The 25,569-nt window shown below is 38.4% G+C and overlaps 1 protein-coding gene across 15 annotated transcripts in view; it reads right to left on the reverse strand.

Moving 5' to 3' along the window:
* The window catches only part of znf292b (zinc finger protein 292b), a 109,566-nt gene extending 84,264 nt beyond the window's left edge, over window positions 1–25,302 (reverse strand). For all 15 annotated transcript variants that reach the window (XM_051925263.1, XM_051925273.1, XM_051925271.1 and 12 more), the window contains exon 1: window positions 25,091–25,302. In XM_051925263.1, coding sequence (XP_051781223.1) covers window positions 25,091–25,252 — 162 coding nt within the window. In that variant the 5' untranslated portion in view covers window positions 25,253–25,302. The remainder of the gene's footprint in view (window positions 1–25,090) is intronic.
* Window positions 25,303–25,569: the final 267 nt, after the last annotated feature.

The raw sequence follows: 25,569 nt of genomic DNA on the forward strand, positions 1-25,569 counted from the left end.
CTCAATTATATTAGAGGCAGCTTTGAAAAGCCTCTCAGTTTTCAAACTAGGGCCATTCTTCATTAATAAATTTATCAGTAATCAATTAACAAAGTACTAATAATTAGTAATAATTAATTATGCTTTTTATTACTCTTCTAGCTTACTCAGTGCTTTACTTACAAAGTGGGGAACCATTTCAATAACCATCAGTGTGTATCATCCACCTGTATGATGCAATGACAACAATGTGCACCAATATAGAGCATTCCCATGTGCATAAAGTAAATTATAAAGTACCATGCCCCCTCCTTTTGCTCTTATAACAAACTTATTAAAAAAATGAAATACCACATGACAGATTTAGTTACTTAACCTTCAGCAGGATGATATCATAATTTCATAAAGGTTATATACTCCACCTTTAATTAGAAAAGTTTAACATAACATGAGAAGTGAATATTAAGCCATAAGGCAACAGTTACTATTAAAATAAATAAATGAAAAGACATCAAAATAAAGAATACCAGCATATACCAACGGACTTGTCCATCACTCAGTGCATTCAAGACATTAATCAAAAATACATGTAAAAAATTATTGCAATGCCAAATGTTAAATTCAGTTTGTCTAAATACACAGTTTTGTGGGAAAATCTATTTACTTATTTTTACATCCTATTTAAAAATGTGAAATTATTTTGCTAACATTAAACTAATAACTTTTATCAAAAGTTAAAAAAAACATCTTTTAACAACCATGCACACATTTAGGGGACACAGCGGAAGATTAAAAAAAACATTGCAATAAGCAACATTAATGTCTAACCAAAATACTTCCACCTTACATGTAGCTTATTACAAAAGAAATGACTGTACGAAAAATAACATGTGCAAACTTCAACAATTTTGTAAACAGTATTTCCATAACTGAAGACTCCACAGTATGCTGGGTTTTTAAGAAAGACAACAAAAACAGACAAAACTGCAAACTGATTTGGTGGGCACAGAACAAACATTTTTAAATGAATCTGGATTTAACATTTATGAAACTTCTAACAATTTTACTGTGAAAATTCTAACCTTAAGTAACAATCAAAAATTAATATTTGCACATCATCATGAGAGGGAGTTAATTTATCAATCTTCTGAGTAAGGCGGCACGGTGGTGCAGTGGGTAGCGCTGATGCCTCGCAGTTGGGAGATCTGGGGACCTGGGTTCGATTCCCGGGTCCTCCCTGCGTGGAGTTTGCATGTTCTCCCCGTGTCTGCGTGGGTTTCCTCCGGGCGCTCCGGTTTCCTCCCACAGTCCAAAGACATGCAGGTTAGGTGGATTGGCGATTCTAAATTGGCCCTAGTGTGTGCTTGGTGTGTGGGTGTGTTTGTGTGTGTCCTGCGGTGGGTTGGCACCCTGCCCAGGATTGTTTCCTGCCTTGTGCCCTGTGTTGGCTGGGATTGGCTCCAGCAGACCCCCGTGACCCTGTGTTTGGATTCAGCGGGTTGGAAAATGGATGGATGGATGGATGGATGGATCTTCTGAGTAATGACAAAATGTATTGCTGTTACAGCATATTGGCGTATTCGACATAGTTGATTATTAATATTCTTCAGAAAAGCAGTCAGAATTTAGACTTTATTGTAAACATATAAAACAATTACAGAGCACAAAAAGCCTGTCTCAGTTCATGAAGTGAGCCCCAAATTTATTACAATTCTTATCACAAAAATGTCCCCCCCTTTACACTCTTTACCATCATCTACTGATTACCTCATTCAGCACCTTTTCTCATAACAATCATCTGGTGTTCCAGACTCTCTCATAACAATACCTGTGCCCCTGTAGACATCAGTATAAAAATATTCTTCCCCACAGATGTCTGTAGACATCTCCATAACAATCTTCTTCCCAATCCATCTTCTCATAACAACCATTTTGGCTCGAAAGACAGATTTGCCACCCAGAGGTGAGCATCATCGGATTATCCCTTCCTTTGTTTTCACATCCTAAGCCTGAGCCATTAAAGAACGATGGCCTTTTGATTAATCAGTTTTTACAATTAAGTTGAGATCAGGAGGGCCCACCTACAAAAACTGGACTGCCTAATTAATAATTCAATTAATGGTTACTTATTGCACTAGCATCCCTATAAGGCTAATCTAATAGGCAACTGTTCCAGTAAGCGGCAGCACACAACTTCACTGATAAGGTCCAAGCTGCAGACAGTCCTGATACAGTGCTTCATACTTGAAAGAAGGAAAAAAAGACAAGCCTTTAACAATTAATCCTTTTAGCTAATTAATGTGTTCTGCTGTCATTTTATTATCATTAGGATATACAAAGAAGTATTGGCATATAAACTTATATATGTGCGCTACTATAAAAGCCCATGAACGCAGACAGTGACGTTATGTCGTAGCGCGCAGCTACACACTTGTTTGACAGGGTTAAGCTGCTGCTTACTTCATGGACATCTATGAGCAGGGAAGGATCCCCAACCTTCAATAATCAACTCTTAAGCTCCTATATAGCTCAGACTTGCTTGACATTATAATGCATTTTATTGTAACTTTACTGCCTAAGGAATTAATGAGCCCTAATACTTCTAAATGCCATTTGAGTGCTTATGTTTTATGCACTAGCTTGAGAGCTTGCCCTTTACTCACACAGGCAAAGGTCCTGAATGTAGTTTGTTTAGTCTTCTGTCAGTGAGAAGCTCAGCACTTGCCTTCTCAAAACAAAATCTGCCTCCTTGCTTCTTCAGAGGACATATCAACCTTGACTCACAGAAGTTCAAAACAAAGCAAGCAAAAGGCAGGCAAGCAAGGGCCTTTCTGCCAAATAAATGGTGTCCCTTTAACACTGTTTCAGGCCTAGACTTTTCACAGCCAAGAGCACTAAAACTAATAATGGAGCGTATTGATCTCAAAAGGCACAGCATACTTTCAACACATTACGTTTTATCCTTGTTCAAGAGATCAACATGGCATGGCTTAGTTCACCTGCAGGTCCTTCGTGTAAAAGACCTTGGACTTCTAAAGTATGGGAGTACTTTAAGCTACAGCCAAATAATACTGTGTTCTTTACACACTGTAAATGTGAAATGGCGCATCACAGCAGTGCAACAGCTATGCAGGAACATCTAGGAAGGAAGCATTCCACAGCTTTCCATGAAAACACCACCAAGAGTTAGTTCCGAATGGTAAATCACTGCATTCTATACTCACTAGGGGGCTCCGCCCCCTGCTCGCTTCGCTCGCCAACCCCTGGCGTTGGGGCATGACAAAGAGTGAGATGTATGAATTAGATATAGAATAGTGTGCAGGTTTGGATGATGCCTATATAAATACAAAATAGAGTGTTTGGCATAGAGTAATGTTTTATTGGAATATTTCTCTGTATACAACATTAGTAGTAAAGATGGTGTCTTGTCTTTGAATGAGTCTTCCTTGGCATGGATCATTTTTAATTTTAACTTTAATGTGAGATGAACGTCGAACACATGAGAAGGCAAAATAAAGTTGTGCATGTCCAAAAACGGGTTCAGAGAGGTAGATGCCAACCTTGTCCATGGTTTGTCCTTGTGATTTGTTGCCGGTCATGGCAAATGCAGGTTTAATGGGGAACTGTCGGTGTTTCAATGTAAAAGGTAATTCTAGGTCAGAACTCGTAAGGTCAATTCCAAGAATGAGAACAGTATTGTTAGCATGTGAATCTGAAAGAACTGTTGCTTGAATAACATCGTGTGTTATGGTGTTGACGACTAACCGTGTGCCATTGCATAAACCCTGTTTAGTGTTAAGGTTTCTTAATAGCATGATTATTGTTCCGTTTTTAAGGGTAAGGTTGTGTTGTGGTCATTCGTCCGGGTTAATAGTGTTCAAATATTCTAATGGGAAATTCAGATGTTCATTGTCGTCATCAGAGTCAACTTTGTCAGAGCTTAGAAAGAGCCGTGTCTCTCCAGGAAGTAATGAAATGACCTGGTTAATAATGTGATTAACATTAATATTTTTTGGACATAATATAGTGCGTTGTGTTAACCACATATGCGAAAGCAGTATGGGCCATTGCCTTTTGGTGTCCTGTTATGTTCTCTGGTAGATGCAAAAGCAAATGAACTATTGTAGGATCTAATGTAGTTCATAAAGTTTTTACTTTCAGGCACATCCTTAGTTAGAAGCTTCTGTAGATATTCAGGATATGAATGTAAAGGAGGCAGTCTAATCTGCCCCTTTTGACAACAACGTGTAAATTCATTATTTGTATTGCCAGTTGTTTCTTCTGTGAAGTTAAGTGAATGACAATGATTGCAAATGACATTCATTAATCCCAATGAATTTTCCTTAACAGTGGACTCATTATTGAAAGCGTTGTCAGCCAACTGGCGTAAGCGTTCAGCAGACGTCTGGTGTTGACGTCTGCGACGGGCATGTTTTGCTTGTGGTGTTTGAGTGCCGCGTTGTTGCATGTCCATTATTTGTGACGCGCTATTTTTGAGTTTTAATTGATCCGCCTCCGCTTTGCGCAAAGTCCGTTTCACTCTACGTCGTGCATTGTTTGTATCGTGCCTTGTCCGTTTTTGTATGTCGGTCAGTTGAGCTTTCTGCTTTTTGAGTCCTGCTTGCTTGTTTTCTGGCCGGTCATATGCGCGTTGCTTTGCTCCCTTTTTTGTATGTCTGAGACGCAAGCTCTTTCTTTTGAAATCGTGCTTGTTTTGATGCAGCACTTTGAGACGCGCGCTGTATGCATCTACGTTCAATGTGTCTGTTCATTTGGGCACGTCTCTGTAACGGGGTTACTTGAGCTTTGCGTTTTTTGATCCGAGACATTTTTTCTCACGTATTTTCCGAAGCGCATTGTATGCGCCGCCGTGTATTCATTTTGTTTCATTCGTGTTCGTGTGTTTGGTTCCGTTATCCGATCCGAATAGTTTTGTACCCGTGACCGTGTATGCATGACTCGTTTGTTCCTCAGCGTGCGAAATATGGATAAGTATTAAGGAGGATAGCACTCACTGTTAATATGGAGCCTTTTCTCCAGTTGAACGGTTAACAGTGCTTTATTTTAATGAGATCCACCTATGCTGCCTAGTGTGAAGGTTTTGAGATGACGTATGTTTAATATGGACGTTTCCTTTAGATATGTGACTTTGGGTGTCACTTCTTATTGATTGGGGGGGGGGTGTGTGGGTGAGGATTGTTGTTGTGCGAGCGTCTTCTTTCGTTTTGTGTTCCAGGGGCTTGTTGAATCCCCCTCTTTGTGTGTGTCCCGTCCGTTGCTTGTAGGGTGTGTGGGGTGGTTTTGTGTTCTTTTTTTTTGTGTTCCAGGGGCTTGTTAAATCCCCCTCTTGGTGTGTATCCCGTCCGCCCTTTCGTGCGCCTGCGCAGTACGTCTTTTTGCAGCTACGGCCCATGGCCGGATGTGCCTGCGTCCATCATCCGGTTTAGCATTCTCGGTTAGTAATATGGATTTATTTTCCTGAGCGTTAGCGTTGAGTAACACAAGACTTCCCCCCGTGGGAGGAAGGTTATAATTAGAAAAGAAAAAAGAAAGATACAATATAAAAGTACAGTGTTACAGAAATTGATTATAACTAAGCAGGATAACATATTGCTAGCATGTCATTTTCGTGATGTTTATGAAACGTTACTTTACTCTAACTTTGTTAGTTGTTTTGTTTTTGTATGACTTGAACTAATAAGTTGTAATCAAGTGTTACTTAAACTGATCTTTGCACCAATGGTGGACTACTAAACAGATTATGTTTGTGTGTTACCAAAATCTGACTCAAACAAACTCGATCTTGAGTTTTTGCACTTATGTTGTATTGCTAAGCAGATCTGGTCTGTAATATCCAATTCAAATTGTACTTCTTTTGTTCTGAAATGTTAATTTGTGATCTGAAATTATTTTGATTTGGAGAGATTTTGAGTTTGCATTCCTTTTTGCACTTTATTAAACACTACAGTAGCCAGGTTTCCATCCAAGGAGTTTTTGCGAAAAAATATTTAGCGCTTCAAATTTTTTTACCGATATAGCTGATGTAAATGCTAATCATCGATAAAATGTTGTACATGTCGACATAATATTTTCCGTTTAACTTTAGCGCATAAATTCCATATCGATACTTCAGATGTCGCAAAAACTACATTGGAAACACTTTTTGTCGGAAAAAAGGGCTTTAACGCAAATAAATGTGTCACATTTTCATCACGTGCAATCAAAACGAGAATGGCGGAGCGATTCGCATGGTCTGATGAAGAGAGTTTTTTTTTTGATTAAACGTCGTTATTTTGTATTAATTCAAATTTCAGTTTTAATTAAAAACCTTAAGGGAAGCAGGTTAATTCAGTTGTTATCGCACTGAGAAGGGATGTTGAAAGGTAGGCTCACCTGTACAGATCCGATGCTGCAAACACAGCTGCATCATGGGCACTTCCAGGAGTGCCAACGCAAATGTCTCGTATCATGCACCTGTCATCAACAAGGGCCTGGAGAACAATAGATGGCCACCCTTTGCGATTAATGTAATCGCGGTAGCCTTCCGTCGGGGGAAGAATAGGCACATGCGTGCCATCCAGCGCACCGTAAATCTGTGGCACAAGATGCACCAAGGAATTGCGGTATGCAATTTCATTGGCCTCCGCTACAGTCGGAAGTCTCATATAACGCCGCATTAATTTTTCTTTAATAGCGGTGCACACAGCATATACACATCGATGGACGGTAGTTTTACTAACCCCGAAAGTTTCTCCAACTACTCTATACTCGGCGCAGGTTGCCAGCTTGTAAAGGGCGATGGCAATCCGCTTTTGGGTTGGAACCAGTGGTCGGTGGCAACCTGTGATGGGCGCAACATCAGGACTGATGAATCCACACAACATCTCAAACGTCGGCCGTGTCATTATAAAATGTTGCAGCCAGAGATTTTCCGTGAAGTGTCTCTCCACCACCTCCTCCCAGAAGGTCTTATTCCGTCGTCTCTCCCATACCCGTGGGTTTCGTCGCACTGGGGTACTTTCTTCGAGCTCTAGGGCTATCAGACAAGCAACTGCTTCATTCTGCTGTCGTCTTCGGATATTATGTACAATTCCAATTATTTGTGAAACTGAAATAACAGTAAGCTGGCAAATTTCAAAAAACTGTCTGAATAATCTCTCCATTTCTTTGTTGCTTTGTTTAGTGGAGGGGGTGTAACGTGGAAAACAAAAGGTAGATAATTTGCGACATACACAAAATTATGTATGGAAACGGCTCAAGGGCAGATTTTTTTCGCGATACATCAAAAGTTATGCGACAGTTCGTGGGGGGGGGGGGGTGACGTCATCACGCACACCATTTTATCAATAAAAAGCTAGTTTGATGGAAACAGGCTGGAGACAGCAAATTTCGCACATTTTTTTTACGTATATTCTGTTTGTCGATAACAAAACGTCGCAAAAAACTGGATGGAAACTTAGCTAGTGTTGATATTCTAATAATGACATTGTCATGTTTTCTTTCTAGTATTTTGTTAGATTTTTAACAAAATAATCCAAAACTATTATTGTTGACTGGCAAGTTTGTTATATGTTCTGCCACTTTATTCTATTAAAAAGACTCAGAACCACAGAATGGTTTGTTACAGGTGCCATTTACTTCATCCATCTATGTCTCATAATATACATACCATCCTATAGTATGCAGTTAAGCCCATCAGCTTTACATTTAAAGTAACAAATGTCTCTAGCTATTCCCATATGCATACTCTTCGACAAGCAAATGTAGCTCAGTCTGGAACTGTTTAAACAATTCATTAGGTGCCTGCACCTTTTCATTAAATTTGTTATAACATGGTTATAACATGTTTGTAATTTCTTACTGATGTCTTCAGATAATGCTCATGTAGGGCTGGGCGATATGGACCAAAAGTCATCTTGATATTTTTTAGCTGAATGGCGATATATATCTCGATATTTTTTCTTCCCATAAAGTAATAACAAAAAGACAGTTCTGAGTCAAAGCCACATATCTCAAATGTCACAAAGGCACTTTTATTAACATACAGCTGTAGATGTACACGAGAAATGGCTCAAAAATAATGAATAAAATAATGTTCTTTTCCTGCATAACAAAAGACTCACCAGCTATACAATAAAAAAATGTAAAGAGAAAAGATACAGAGCAAAAATAACAAAAGTTTGACTTGCTCTTCAAAAAGTGGATTTCCACTGAAGTAGAGAGTTCTTTCTTTTACCAAAGTGCTTCCTCCTGTGTGTAGTCCTGTACAAACATCTACGACTTTGTGCAAATAACAAAACGTAACAACCGACAAAACATAACAAGTAACAACTTTCTTACACACAGAAATGGTGATGCGGGCATCATCCATACCATGTCCTGTAACACAAAATAAAAATGTTTAAAATCACTTTCATTTTCATGTAAAGAGGCAGATCACTCAAAAATTAACATCCATCTGTGTTTAGTAGGGATGTATAAGATTTAACTATGTGTGTAAACTGTGTTGTTTAATGTGTGACATACAAATGGTTTTAGTTAAACCATTTTGGTAAAATCACCAGAAAATGAGTGAAACAGATGTATATTTTTAGACCTTTTCAATCTCAAACACTTCTGAATTTAAAAAGCATCCCTGTCTCTTCTTAAGCGGAGTGGTGGCTCTGGTGGTAATGATTTGCTGGCGGTCGCTGGGATTCGTGGTAATGATTTGCTGGCGGTCGCTGGTTCGAATCCCACAACACTTCTTTGGGTACTTCAGCAAGACCCTTAACCACAATTACTTGCTCTTGGGTATGACGTTAACCTGCATTTGGCCCGCCAACTTGCAAGGAAAACTTGGGACTTGGTGGCAGAATTGGCACCTCGGCCTATGGTAAAACCTTCATGCAGCTCCACACGGAGTCCATTGCGCATCATGTGGGCTCTCATTCAGTGTCAAAATCCTCAGTCTAACACACACTCACACACACTTTAATAGGGTTGATATTTATGTAACAAAGTTAAAATTTCAAAAGTGGTACCTGTATAAGCTTAAACATTGCAAATAGATTATCTTGTGGTCAACAGACATATTTAGCTCTGTAAGTGGTTCTATAAAACTTTCAACTTCACTCTTTAAGGGCAAGCAGAGGGAGAAAAAAAAGCTACAAATGTCGATAAAACTCACCATTACATTATAGATAGACCCTCTTTGCTTGGATGACTGTTACACTCGTTGATTTGACATCGAATCCCTTGGTGTGTGTGTGAGTAGCATAGAGTAAACAATGTCTAGAATGACATCGACATCGGGCAAGAGAGTGAAATGAATGTGCAAAGAAAAACATTAAGTGGATGACATTTTGTGTAAATTTTATTATTTTGAATTGGATTCTGACTTGTTGGATTGTGATATTGTGCAAGTGATCTGGAGATCGAGATTTGAAACAAAAGTGAGGTACTGACATCAATTGATCAATCCCCAGCTGACACGCCCAGACGCTGCCAGATCTCTAACATGCAGCAACAGCACACTGCATGCAGCAACAACGTTTTATGTTGATTTATGTGAGAAACTATTGCTTTGTGTACTCTTCAGAAATCTGAGTTTTTCTGGAAAAATATTTAGCCCTGGGAGAAAAAGAGGAAAAAAAAAAAATCAGCAATATGATAAGCCACTGCTTTAGTAATGTTGCCCCACTTCTCACTTTTTCTTTCATAAGGCACAGCACGGGTATATGAGTTTTGTAACGTGATTTGTTTCAGGGCAGGAAGCTGGGAAGGCTTCACAGACTTTCACACACTCTTCTTACTACACTTTATGGCACTGTTGTAAATGGTGGACAAGATTAGTAGTGCTCGAAGCTTTTGTCGAGACTTGTTTTCTGCATTCTGTACAGAATACATTATTCTGCTGCTCATTGGACACTTTGAACCTGAACCATCTCCAAATAATTGAGCCATTGTTTTTCTTTTAACCAACAAGCTCTTCTTTGATAGCTTCCTTCATGTCTTTATCTGTCTCCATCCTATCGCTTCCTGCAGGACTTACCGAGTAAAGCGGTGGGTGAGGGATGAGTTGTGTTCAGAGAGTGAAAAGGTGGGAAAGGGTGACGTTGCGCGAGAGACAAATGAGGAGAAGAGAAAGGTGAACTAGCGACTGTACGAGAATCATTTTAACGAAACATAGACTCAATATAAACGATATTGTCTCATTCTATATCTCTTATGAAAATACAAGGGGGCTCCTCCCCCTGCTCGCTTCGCTCGCCTACCCCCGGCGTTGGGTATCCTGAAATACAATGGTCGAGCTCGTTCGTTTTGGAGCCATGCTCGCTTTGCCCGCGGCATTTCAGACGCGCGTTGTAGGCGCCTGCGTTCATTGATTTTATCCAGGCGGGCTCGTGTTTGTATATCCGTCAGTCAAGCTCGTTCGTTTTGAACCCGTGCCTGCTTTGCTTCCGCAGTTTCAGACGCGCGTTGTAGGCGCCTGCGTTCATTGATCTTATCCAGGTGGGCTCGTGTTTGTATCGTTGAGCTGTATTGTGTTTGAATTTGGTGTAAAGCGTTCAGCGGTTTGTACAATCCCAAGCAGCACATTATTCCTAACTTCACTCCGCAGTAGGGCCACTCACAATATGGCGGTGACACCTGCGCCTTCACTCCGCAGTAGTGCCACTCACAATACGGCGGTGACGCCTGCGCCTTCCGTACTATGTCGGGTTTCACTATGCTGTGTAGGCGCCTTTGCCTTTCGTACTTTCCCACGCCTTCCGTACTATCTTTGTGGACCTGTGGGGCCTCCGTAGCCTCTTCCGTTTGAATCTGGGCTGCAGCGCAGAATCCTCTTTTTTGTGTGGCTGTGTCGTTAGTCGTTAGCTATGGGCGCGTTGTTGCTTCATTTCTCATTCACGTCAGTTGAGCTCTTTCGTTTTTGGGCCGTGACTCCTTCATGCGCGGTGGATACGACTTTGCTTGCAGTTTATGAGACGTGCGCTGTACGCGCCTGCGCAGTACGTCTCATGGTCCCATCGCCGTGTACCTGCGTCCATGCCATCCGGTTTACCATTCTCAGTTAGTAATATGGATGTTGATATTTTTTAAAAATTCTATATATTGCCCAGCCTTATACCCATGTGTTGTAGATGTTTTGTCCTTTGTCATCAATCCAGAACAGCAAGTAACTGTAGTTTCCCTTTCCCCTTTGGTTTGAAGTGCGCCCATGAATATTAGCTGTAAGTTCTATTTGAACTTTCACCACCTGTCTGGCAAATTCACTGAATCCCAGTTCATTCAAGGTGAATGAACTCCAGTGACATCCACAATTGTTAAGTAGTTAGTTTTTTTACTCTGACACTATGTTATATGTTCTGAAGCTTTATTCTATTAAAAGGACTCAGAACTACAGGATTTGTTACATGTGTGCCATTTACTTCCTTCATCTATATCCAATAATATACATACCATCCCATAGCATGCAGTTAATCTCATCAGCCTTACATTTAAAATAACAGATGTCTCTGTAACTGCTACAAGTTATTTATTAGATTAGTCGACAAATCCAAACAATAATCGGTAGACTAATCCTTTAATAGTTAAGTCCAGCCCTAACACAAAAAAACACAAATGAATGGAACAGCCTTGTTTGAGATAGAACATCATACCATACCATATGTTTAGTTCCAGTATGCAACACAACTTAAGACAAAAAAAATTCAATTAAATTTTAAAAAATGCAACATTAAAAACACAATTATTTAAAAAAAAGACATTCAAATGACTAACCACAATTTGTTGATAATAAACAATAGTATATATCTTACTACTGGTGTCTAAACATTGGATAAAAATTATTTAAATAATTGAAAAGCACGCAGAACTTAATAATATTTACATCACATTCTATTTATTAATCATAAAGCATTTGTATAATAAGGGTGTTCCTTGGCAGAGTAGTATATAAGGAAAACTTCTCTCATTAAATCCTGAGACTGTTCACAGTTTTCATGTGTATTGTAGCAAATCCATTTAACCAAATTTAAAACAAATCTGGTATAATCTGAAAGGTGCTTAAAGATACATCAAAACTAGCAGAAAGAAAAAAAAAGTTTGAAAAACATTTGTCTAAGGAATAAAAATCCCTGTCTGTTGTCCAACAGTTAAAAAATTGATAAAAAGGTACATAAATAACACCAAAAGGCTTTCAAAGTTTAAATCCGTATTTTTTCAATTGTGATCACAAAGGGTGAGAACTTGTAAACACCAGTATTTCATCTATAAATAACTTTTTTTTTTTTTTAAGAACAACATCCTACAGTGCAGTGATTCTCAACCAGAGGGGAGTGAGTTACCACTGTTCATAATGGAAGTGGGCTGCAATAGGTTTGAAGGGGGTTAAAACTCTGACCGTTGTAGTCAAATCAATAAGGGGTACCCTGGTGTATCACGAAAAAACGGGTCACACCACCTTAAAGGTTGAGAAACATTGCTATAGTGAACACAGTCCCAAGTTGGGTTACATGCTATATACAGTACAATTATTTAAAACTTTTTTGGCAATTAGATGACATTAAGGTTATATTACAAAATTACAGTACAAAAATGGAGGTGGTGATAAGATCCAAACCAGCAACACCGTGCTTCAAAACCAGAATCGTTTGTCAAAAGGATCATATTTTAATAAAATAAATGACATTTTTGTTACAGGAGAAATTTGACTATATATCATTGGTAGATACTAAACAGTCTTATTGTTGATACTTGTGACATACTGTAAGTACTGTATGCTTTTATTATAAAATGAAAAACATGATGGTGCTGAAAGAATAACAGAAAAGGATCAAATAATTTTTTCAATATACTGATTATATGTTCTCTTTATATTACTTGTATTAAATTTGTGGAGAAAGATCCTTTTCTTCTATATTTTGTGTCTTCTAGGACAGGCTTTTGAGGTTATACTAAAGTTTTCTTTAGCTATGTATGCTGTTGAATTAATTGTATGTATATGAGTAACAATTAACTGTGGTATTACACATCAACGACGGCATACAAAAATGTCAATATAAATATCTTATTTTTTTTCCAAAATATGAAGAGATGCACAGTAAGGAAGAAATATAATGATTATATCTGTCCATGAAAAAAGGATTTTTAGGTAGTTACCCACAGAATACAGCTTGCATGCAAAAACTGCCATTCCAAAGTTACATAAATGAGCAAAAATATGTTTAAATTTGCACTTGAAGAAAATGATTTTTTATCATGGCTGGCACCTATAAATGTATTCTTGAAATATATAGGGGCTACTCTAACAAGAAATCAATCACCCATTCAGATCAGATGATGTACCTATACAAGTGTTACGTATCATAACTCAGAATTATAGGTCTTTGGCTGCATTTATTTGCTAACAGGAATATGAGCTTTCCGTTGAAAAATTCACATGAATGTTGTTCCTAGGGATGGGTCTCAATACAAAAAAATCCAAAGATAACAAAATTCCAATTCACCAAGTTGTAATGTAATGGTGACCTCTCACTTACTATACATACACACATATAAGTAATCAGACATGCATGGTATTTAGTTGTCATTGGAGTTACAATACCTGATCTCCTTAAAAAAACAAATATGCCATCACAAATAGTGATCCTAAAAACACCCACAGCAAGTCATTATAGTATTACTGACAGTGACAACTGAGATACATGAAACCCATTTCCACAACTAAAAAATATTTAAGTCAGGTAGGTAAAGTCAAGAATGTTTCTTAGTAGGTGGAACAAAATGAAACATTTTTAATACAGGTGTATGATGTCAAAACATATACTGAATAATAAATTACAATACATTGCAGAAAAACACCATAAAATTTAATGTGCAGCAAAATACAATTATAATATCGTATTGTAGATATCCAGGCAATTTCCACCAACACCTCCAACTTCTCAAACAGTTTTAACCCAAAAAAAATGTAATACACCTTTGTTCTGAGCTCTGAAATACTTGCACCATTGCACAGAAACTTTTTATTACAGATTATCAGATAGACAAACTGACAGATTTTTCCATTTTTATATAAAATTCAGCTGCATTTCAATACAGCCCGAGAACAAATGAAGCCTTGACCAATGTCGTTTTAGATCAGGACAAAAGTATATGTCTTAACCACAGAGAAGAAAGCAAAAAACAAACATCTTTGTATTGTTTGATTTTGTATTTGTACATAAAAAATAATTTACTGTGAACTACCTCTTATTACTGTCATGGCCTTTTTCAAATGCATTGCCACCTGCACTTTAAAGCACAGTACTAATATTACAAATACAATACTGAGTACAGGTACTTGGTAATAGAGCCAAAATGATTAATCACATGGCCGATCTGATCAGATGATAATGGGGCTCAATAACCAAATGAACAATCGGCAGAAATTACTCCAATCAGGTGCCGGCATTTTGAGTTACAGAGTCCGTCAAAATGTGTAGGATTCAATACACACACAAATGGTATGATCCCCCAAAGTGAAGGCAAATGCAGTGGAGAAAACCTCCGATTTTATACTATAGGTAAGCCTTATTTCTTCTTAGTAAAGTTACACATACACTGTGTACATATTCTACACAATACCAGTGTCAAAAGATTGTACTGCAAGATTAACTAGAATCTGTTTCTCCGTAGTCAACAAATGTTCAGTATTTTTTTTTTTTTATGCAAAAGCAAATCTACTCTTCCATTTCAAGAGCAGTTGCGTCAGAGATAATGAACATAAATTCTTCTACTACATTTGTCCTTTACATGTGTTCTTCACATTAAAAAAGACTATCTGTGCATAAATCAGTGGCTGTTGTCAGTGCTGCTATATCCCAAGCAGATTTTGTAAAACAATGGAATGGTCTGCATAAATATGTGCCTCTAAACATTGCCCAAAGTGAAAAAATGTTACAAGTACAAAGCCCTATTTTTAACTGCTATTCTGTATGCATAACCAATTTACAGCTTGTTACGGTTGATATATGTTATCATTAACCCCTTAACCGCCCTCTGCCGGATATATCCGGCACCGTTGTTTTATTGCTAACGCCATACTGCCGGAATTATCCGGCACATTTGCCTGTGGTTATATGAATGCCTGGCAAGTAGTATAACTGACGGTTTGGCGTGGGTATTATTACTACGTTGTATTTCGACAAGTCTGTGGTTGTTTTGGCCGGTCATGTGACGTGATTCGCATGTAACAGCTGTGAATATGGCGAAACGTAAACTGACTTCAAGTGAGGCTTTGCAGGCGATTTTGGACAGTTCTGCTCATGATTGTAGCAGTTCTGAAGAAGATTTTAGCGACAGTGATGAGCAGCAACGTGCGCTGCATGATACTGTGAATGAAGACGCATCGGATGACGGCGCTGAGTGGGTGTATCCCCAGCATCTCAGCTGGGCTGCTGCCGTGGTGAACTACCTTTTCTGCATTCGTTTGAGGGAATGTGTGGCTTTATTGTTGATGTAAACAATTACACTACTGAGCAGTTTTATGAGCTGTTTGTGTCACCTGATTTGATCAGACATTTTGTTCATCAGACAAATCTGTATGCAGCACAGTTTATTGAGAAAAATCCCAATTTACCTCCACATTCCCGTGTTCGTGCTTGGTTTGACACTGATGAAAACGAAATGAAAAAATTCATTGGGATTTTGATGTTGATGGGAATAATCAGAAAACCAGATATTGAGATGTACTGGTCTACAGATCCTATGTATGCAAACACCTATTTTTGCAGCTGTCATGACACGTAACCGATTCTCTTTGCTGCTGAAATTCTTTCATTTGAATGACAACAGAAACGAGCCAGATAAGAAAGATCCAAACCGCGACCACTTGTTCAAGCTACGTCCTTTGATTGATCATTTATTTGAAGCATTTCAGTTGCCCTACATGCCAGGACCGTCAGTTGCAGTTGATGAAAGTTTATTGTCGTGGAAGGGCCGCTTACAGTTTCGACAGTATCTACCATTGACAAGGGCACGGATTGGTATCAAGATGTTTTGCTTAGCTGAGAATTCAGGTTACATTTACAGATTTCGTGTATACACTGGCAACTTGCACAACATTTAGTGGTCAATACTGCTTGAATAAATGTAAAAAATGTAAAAAAAATGTAAAAAAGTAAAAAAACGAAAATTGTTCAGATTTCGCCTGGCATGGGGAATATTTAGGGAGTTGGCGGTTAAAGGGTTAACAGCTTTTGAAAGGCAGTCATTAAAAGTATAAACTACTTGGAGGCTGCATCAACTATAGCCTGCTATTCTGCACACGCGCAGCGGACAGCATCACTCGGGGTAAGGAGATGTTGATCTATTTTAGCGCTTAGACTCTGAAGCATTAGACAGTATTTCTGTACAAATAAAAAAAGACCCTATTAATAAGATAGTCTGGGGTTGTCAAATTATACAAAAATTAGGATTTGAAAACTCGTATTAAAAAATATGTAAATAATCGACATTTAGGTAAACTAAACTGCATTTAGTTAACCCAAGGGGCACTTGGCCAAGATACCAAGGGAATCCTAGGTATCCATATTGAACTCGATCATCACCCATATGCAAATATATTTGAACGTAGGTAAAAATTTCTATACAAATACATTTGTGCTAAATGTACCTTTGTATGCTTAATTATTACTAATATAGTTTTCTTTTTTGTTCATGATGTATCTGCAAAACATGCAGAGCTAATGACTTGTGCAGTGCACAGCCTTCACCTGAAGAACACTACCCATCCTAAAAACTGGATTTTCTGTACATAAAAAGTGACATGATCAAAAGAGAAAAGTGTACCCAGTTTGAGTTAGCCAAGTATGCTTTTCTGACACTGAAAATGCTCTTCAAATCTAACTATTTTAAAGCTATAAAAGGAAAATACAAGAGGCAGTTTTCTACCAACTATGTTTAATGAGAAAAGAAGCCCGCTTTTTGTCTGCTAAAATGAACGCTTGTTTTAATATAAAACAACAGCAAATCAGGGATCTCGGGCACAAGGGTGAAATGGAACTGGATCAGGTCAAGATGTATTTTCAGGAAAATGGAGCAAATCAGGGATTTCGGGTACAAGGGTGAAATGGAACTGGATCAGGGCAAGATGTATTTTTAGGAAAATGGAAAAGTTTATCATCTGTTGCTAGTATATCTGTTAACCAAACAAGCCGTGCTGTTAATCAAGAGCAGTGTAGTAGAAAAACTTATCTGTTTTATAAATGTCGATACAAACTATCAAAAAAAATTATAAAATTACTGATTGTGGATGTCACGTGAAAACCACATGAAAAATATGGATAGTAATGTAGCAGTGTGTGTCTGGAGTAACACAAAGTCAAGATTAACCTAAAGGCATAGTGGAAGAACTACAGTACTATCTGTAAAATCCTGTATTAAGCAGTAAGTCAGGCAACTCCTTTAAGTGGTAGAGCTTTAGCTGGAACCGTGTTAAATATCTCTCTGTTCAGGCAAAGTGATATTTGGCTTTCCCATCAACATTAGTGCCCAGTGAACAGGTGTTCAGTATTGTGGGCAACATTTAGGAAGTACAAGAGAAGGTCTCTCAATGGCGTAAATGCAGGGAAATTCTGCTTCCTGCATTGTAAATTCTCAGTACTGGATGGGAGTATTAGGTTGACCATGGTACTAGTATTAGCAGTTTTTCACAATAATTTTTATTGTTTAATGTACAATTTTGTAAATGACAAAGAAGTTAAAATATAATATTGTTTCAAAATTTTGAGTATTGTCTTATTTAATTATACTGACAGTCTAATTCAGAATTAAAAATTGTTACTGTTACACATACAGTGGAACCTCGGTTCACGACCAATAATCGTTCCAAAACTCTGGTCGTAAACCGAGTTGGTCGTGAACCGAAGCAATTTCTCCCATAGGATTGTATGTAAATACAATTAATCCGTTCCAGACCGTACGAACAGTATGTATATATATATATATATTTTAGTTTTTAAGCACAAATATAGTTAATTATACCATAGAATGCACAGCGTAATGGTAAACTAAATGTAAAAACATTGAATAACACTGAGAAAACCTTGAACAACAGAGAAAACTAACACTGCAATAGTTTGTGCTATAGTGCTAGGAACCGCTCGCTAAAAACACTTTTTTTAGTGAGTTTTAAGCACAGGGGAAAAAATGCACATTTGAAAAATCCATAATTTAATAAACCACCAAGAAATGTAACATTGCAACAATGCAGGCTACGAACCGATCACTGTAAATAGAACTGAAAACAAAAACAAGCCTTCTCTACCTTATGCGTCCCTCGCTCGCTCTCTCTTGCACCTGTGTGTGTGTGTGTGTGTGTGTGCGTCTCACTTTTGCGAGCCTGGAGCGCCTGTGTGTTTCTCTCTAGAGCGCTCCTCTGTGTGTGTGCACGCCTCTCTCGTGTGTGCTCCTGTGTGTGTGTGCGCGGCTCTCTCTGTCTTTCACGCTGCCTCTGTGTGTGTGTGTGTGTGTTTGTGTGTGTGTGTGTGTGCCGCGCGCTTTCTCGCTCTCTCTCTTGCTCACTGCACAGGAAATGCACAGGGAGAGACTAAATATGTACAAACCGAAAGGGAACCTGGCTTGTTCGTATACCGAGTGTGTGGTCGTGAACCGAGGCAAAAGTTTGGCGAACTTTTTGGTCGTAAACCGAGTTGTACGTGTACCAAGACGTTCATGAACCGAGGTTCCACTGTACTTAATTTATTTTTACAGTTATTTTCCTGAATAACTGAATTGATACTTTCTTGTATGTAGTTAAACTAACGTATATGCATGTTTCATTATAAAATATAAAGCATTTATTTGAATGTTTATACTTGAGATGTTTTTCCCGCAACCCTTGGGGTGTGGGGGGATGGGAGGGGAGGTGGAGAATGCTATGCATCAGCCACTAATATAAGTTGTCAGAAATCATAAACTCTTTTATCAGTATTGGTGCAAAAATTTCTAATCGGCAGAGCTCTACTTGGAACTGACTGGATACAAGAACTTTCATAATGGAGAATAGGTCAATACCTGGAGTCTGCTGAAGGCAAAAGCAAACGAATGCACAACTGGTAGGTCACATTTTTGAATGCACATTGCTTTGCTTTGCTCAGTGTGTCTGAATAGAACACTCGATATGAAACATATAATTCAGAAACCTTTTCAGATGAAAAATTAAGACCTTCACCACACTACTAACTATGACTGTCCTTCTCGACCAGCTGGCAAAAGCACTTAAAAGATTAATTCGCCATTCTGAACTACAGGTCTCTCTCCTCCTGTTGCACAGAGCGAACTATGAAAATGTTGAATACAAGAAAAAGTGTTACTTTCAGCTTTAGTGTTATAATTGTCCAGACTGGTCAAAGTTCAGTTCTTTGATTTGTTGAACTGATGCATTTACATGTGTTTCATCCATCCATCCATCCATCCATCCATCCATTATCCAACCCGCTGAATCCGAACATGTGTTTCAATAACCAGATTATTCACAGAAACAGGATTTCTAAAATGTCATGAAAACCCTTACCCCGATTACAGAAATCCAGTTATTGACCTCTAAGAAACTTGATAAACGAGGTAGATATCTCTGTGAAAAACTCGATTATATGCCCATGTATACCCTTAACAGGATTACTGTAGTCTGTGCACATCCATTGCACTCTGTCGGCCTGCAAATGTTTTTTCTTCGCACATGCTTTCAACAGCCACGTGTACAACAGTCCACAAAATAAATTTCCAGAGGCAAATCTTTTAGGCAATCGCATAATTCTTTCTCCTGGATGAAATAATCTGTCTTGACATTTCAGAAATAGCTAAATGTATGTTGAGTAATGAAACATTCAGTGCTAAACTCAGCAACACAATCTCGAGAGCAATAGGGTAACACATTAAAAGTAACGCGTGTTACACAGTCCAATTGCCTTTTAAAATAACAACCTAATGTATATCTTAGTAAAGTAGAAATACCTAAGTGATTATTCCAGCAGCACTAGGTGCAAGGAAAGAGACACACACAACAGGTCCTTTGCAGGGCTGAATCTCACAGCCAAGCACAGAAGAATTTGCAGAGTGCAATGCAGGAGACAGAGATCTATAAAGCATCAATTTAACTAAACATGCTATATTAATAAAACAAAAGAAAATTATCACAGGACCAATGATGATGTATAACTCTTTTTTGTGCAGTTCAATGATGTTGGGAGCATTTTGCCAAAGAAGAACTCCCAAAGATTTCTGCCTTAACCGTCTATGCATGTACAGCACTGGATGTGTTCTAGGATTTCCTGGCAATTTCCACTCTTAGTACATACTGTACATATCCATAAATCCCACTCACAAATTGTGTTTAAGAAAGTAATCCTTAGCCATTTAGAAAAGGTAGAACCCAAAAATTTCAAACACTTGTATGAAGTTGTTGGTGGTGGGAATATATATGACACAAAATTTTCACATTGTTATTATTGATCAACTGGAATACTAGAATTGGATGAAAACTAAAATTTTATATAAAAAAATTGAAATAGAGAAAACAACTAACTATGGCAAAGGACTGTAAAGGTGTTTGCCACTACACAGGTTATTTTAACTATAGTTGCACAAATATGTAAATGCACTTTACTAAGTATCCTGAATGGTTGCATACAATGGAATTTAAAATATGTTGATCTAATGTTGCAAATACCATTCACCATTGTTGAAATGTTTATGTAGACCCTAACATCCTCTTTGTTTGACCCTGAATAACTGAAAGGCAAATTCTTTGGGAAACACTGGATAAGACCTGCCTTGGAACATGGTGCCTCTCTGTAGCAGGGGTAACAGACAGTATAAGCCTCCTTTTTGACATATTGGGATACTGTCCTTGACAGTTCACTGAAGCAGAGATGCATCTGACACTAGCCTTAAATTTATCAATTTGTAGGTTACAAACAGCAAAAAATACAAAACTCTGACTCACAAAAAAATGCATTAGACATCCTATGGTACTGCCAAGCAGCTGTAAAAAAGATGAGCTGCTGCATGGCACACACATTCAACTCTTCTCATTCAACAATTCAAAACCATTTTCAATTTACCAATAATAAATAAACAAAGTCTTAATCACAGGCCAACAATGAGACACATTTCTCAATCTATAGACAATTGAATTTAATTTACATTTAAAAGTATCAGAAGCCACTTTTAAAGGCCATTCATGAACTGTACGTTCCACAAAAATAAAAACAAACTGTATTTTACACTTCTTCAACAGGACAACTGTCTTTTCATTTTAATCTGCTTTTATGTTCTTTCTCTTTCTACTGCATATGTCAACATTTCAAACCAAACTACAGAAAAATTAGCTCATGCAGGCGTGAGGGACCAGAATTACCAAAACTGAAACTAAGCTTTCCAATGATGTTTAATGCATTCACCAATGCTCTGCAATTTATAGTTGATTTGTTGATGTTCAACATCCATAATGAAAGTATCAGTAAAAAAGTTCATTTTTATTTATTCAAAAATATTATTCCCATGTACTGTCGTTACTATGATTGTGTTCTGTCCTAAATTAAAATGGTCAAGCTTCTCTACAGTAATAGAGGCAACAGCATTACTACACTGTAACCTACCTTACCACAATACCTTACTAATATAGACACATACCATATAGACATCCAATCTTTCCTGCAGATGAATACAATCAAATTTTAAAAGTATGAAATACTCAAACAACATATAGATGCTAAAACACAGTTGATGTAGTAATAATCAAGAAAAACAAGGAGAAGCCAAAAGTTATTTAAAATAATCTACATTTCAGCCATTAGAACATAAACAAATTCAACTTTAATGAAAATGCTGGCTCTTGACACCTGCAAAGCTTTATAAAAAAAACAAGCCTGGAATGAAAGATTACCTAAATTTAATTGTGTAGTAATCACTGTCTAAGAGATTCATCATTCTCAGAACCATAGAGAGTACAGTTAATTAGCTTTTCCTTGAGTACTTGATAAGTGGATTCCTTATGTTGGTTTAGATGATGAAAGCTTTGGAAAGGCAAAATAATGGCTTTCTCATACTTCTATGTTCACAGACAATATATAGCACCCCAAACTCCCCTTTTTGATTTTTTCAGCAGCTTCAACACCATTCAGCCATCACTGCTAAAAGGTGTAGGGTTTAGGAATGAGTTGGTAGACAAGTATTTTCTTATTTCCTAAAATTACAAAACATACAGTACCTGGGACAGCATAATGACTACATGTCAGATGAGCAACCCATATATGAATACAATCAAATGAGGATCAGAAAAGGCTACTGAGGAAGCTTAACCGGTGCTTAGGATTAATGTGAAATAGTAGCTCATTATGTAACAATATTTGGTCAGGTGACCAAAGAAGGATTTGGGGGTGAGAAGATATTAATTCCAAGGCATTGATGCAAGACATGAAAATGGAGAATTCTGTTAAGTGTGTCTATAAAGTCAGTATTATAAGCCACAAAATAAAATTCAGGGACGTATATGCAGCAAGACATGAGACTGGAAGCAGCAAGCAGTAGGACAACAGCCCACTAATGGAGCACAAAGCATGTAAGGGTGGGTTATTAGATCACAGCTGGTTAAGTTCATTTAAAATTCAGGGACGTATATGCAGCAAGACATGAGACTGGAAGCAGCAAGCAGTAGGACAACAGCCCACTAATGGAGCACAAAGCATGTAAGGGTGGGTTATTAGATCACAGCTGGTTAAGTTCATTCCTGGAAGGCCACAGAGGCAGAAGATTCTTGTCCCAGCCCAACTGCGTAATTAACATGCCAGAACTTTTTAAATTGTATGGCATTTTACAGTGTTCATGGCAAAATTCTTATATTGTACATTCTTCTTTAATGAAAATATCCTCCAAATGATTTATGAACCACAGCAGATTAGTAATTCCCAGTCCTTTAAGGTTTTTTTTTTCTCTCATTTCGTTCCAAATATTTTATTAAAACAGAGTTGCAATGAACATACACACAGGAGTGAACAGAACCTGTTTATATGATGAATCACTGGTTCCTTTGTCACTTCCATTGCAACTGGTTAAGAAAACTGGAAACAATTAAAAATGTGAATCATCCAAACTCAGGACTACAAGATGCAATTAAGGGATGAGAATTTCAACAAGTTTAACAAAAACACAGCAAAATAATGACAATAACGATAACTGCTTCAGCAACAATAATTGGCTTCTAAATAGGAAGCAGGACTGGAACAAACCCCTACAGTCAAAATGCGGCCCTTCATGACCAAACCCGAGGAGCTCTTTCACAGTCAAGCGCGTGTGCATTAACAGCTACTTATAAAGTTAAAAAACGAAATTTGATGACTTCAATTGATAAAGCAACTCACTTTTGTCCACAGTTAAAGTTTGAAACCCACTGGAAAATTTCTAACCAAGACAAGAAAGTATTCTCAAAAGCAGGTCAACACCTCAGTTCGATTATTACAAATGGCGTCCCTTCTTTTGACTTTCTCGTCCGCTAATAAGATGTCACAAACATTTCAAAAAGGAATTGTCTTTTTTGCGCTTTTGATTTCAAGATACGGAAATGGCTTCAGTCTATTGTCAAGAGTTCCCCAAATGTCCTGAACGGGACACTCAGAACACCATGGCGGCAACCAATTAAGCTCTTGCGCGTCACGGCACCCACCAATGGCAAGGCATCATGCAAAACCAATTTGACAGCTACCGAGCTGCTTGTGACAGTCCGTCCTATTCAGCTTCTTGCATTTTGGCGATAGTGAATAGATGGCACCATTTCTTTCCAATGCAGTTGTTTTGTGAATGTGAAACACTGTAAAATCAAATGATGGCGGACAGCTACATGTTTAGTGGCGATATTTGCACTCGGGTTTTGTCACTCTGCTTTTCAATGGCTTTCGAGGATCCACCGATTTCACGAAAGCCTTTCAGTTCGTGGTATTATGGCAGTGGCAGACAGCTACCCCGCCTTCTCAGCCACGTGCGGGCTTAAAAGATTTCCAGTACTATGTGACAATAACACACTTAGTGTGTTAGATACAGCATGTGTGACTTAACGAACTTTTAATGAACGTCAAATTTGGAGATTCGAAAGCCCACTTACTCTAGTTAAGGTCATGAGACTGTACACACTGTGGATTCTGGTTTAAGCAGCCCAAAAATGTCAGCCTATCAGCATCTTATTTCTGTAAAACGGTCTATTGCCATCTTGCCCGTCTGTACTGATTAGCTGAAAACAAAAGGCAGTGTGAAGACAATAAAGGCTACTACCTTCTAAATTCTGAAATTTCTTTTTAAGATCTTTTAAGGTGTCCGTTTGGTCAGTCGACGCTGTGTCGCAAGTTGGTATGAACGGAACGTTGCACCCTTTGCTAACTCTGGTGAGAATGTATTGTTGGGGAACTGTGTAAACACCGCGCGTTGAGAGAAAAAGAACGAGATCTTCAAATTACTGATAAAACTAAAGCCGACTTTTAAGAAGCAACAAAATAAGCTGTAGACGTGAATAAGACGATTAACTACAGAATAAAAAGTGAATTTAAATATACAACACTACCTATTTAGAACGAAAAAAAGGTCACTACAATAGTAACGCAAGCGTAGACACGCAGAGAGAGGAGGGATTGGAGATACGTTAATCTTTCTGCAAACAATGCGCACGTTTCATCTTTAGCCTCCACTCCAATGCAAAGAGAATACGCAGACGTGAGAGGGTAAAAGAGGGGGGCTTCTAAAGGTCTCCATTTGCAAGATGTCGCCAGTTTGTCTGAACACAGAGAACGTGTGATCACAAATAAATTCTTCTATGTTTATTCCTAACTGATGAACGTATACAAACTCTGAAAGCGGACAACTGCAAACACGCACAGTTTGTTTTCTGTTGAGAGATCTGCCTTTTTTGCAACACAAGCTTCACAAAGGGGGGCTCTCCTCTTTTCACTAGCACCCTCCCCTTCCCCCGCCATCATTCTCAGCGGAGGGACTGATTAATAACGATCTCGTTCCTCCAGGTTTATTTTGGATCAGACAGCATCCACTGCCCGCCCCCCCCTCCAAGTCTAGCTACGGGCTTTGGTTTTTCACTGACCTGACAGAAATGCTGGCAGTACTGGGAGGCGGACTGCACGGGCGGCTCGCGACTCTCTTTAAGCTCGCCGAACAAGTTATGCAGTTGAGTCTGCAAGGCCTCGATCGCAGCAGCAACGCTCATATCTTCGCTGTGATCCTTCTCGGCCTCGTCGTCCGCCATCTTCACACCCAACTCCGCCGCGTACGCACACAGCCGTCACGTGACTGACAGATTACGCACAGGAAACCCACGGCTGTCACGTGACGTAGGAACCTCGCAAAGGCGTGTGGGAAAATTTGCATACTAGGCTTTGAATGCAGCGGGGAGAACAGTGGAAGGAAGCAGGGAGAGTGCTGTCGAGGGTTAGATGTCGGCTGGACTTTATTGACGGCAAAGTTTTTGGTATTTTGTTAGTTAATTACGTTAATGTGCTCAGTTTCAATATGTTTTAGTCGTTTATGGTAGTTGTGTGATTAATAATCAATATTTCATAATGA

Source organism: Erpetoichthys calabaricus, chromosome 3 (genome assembly GCF_900747795.2).
Source record: "Erpetoichthys calabaricus chromosome 3, fErpCal1.3, whole genome shotgun sequence".
Classification (NCBI taxonomy): Eukaryota; Metazoa; Chordata; class Cladistia; order Polypteriformes; family Polypteridae; genus Erpetoichthys; species Erpetoichthys calabaricus.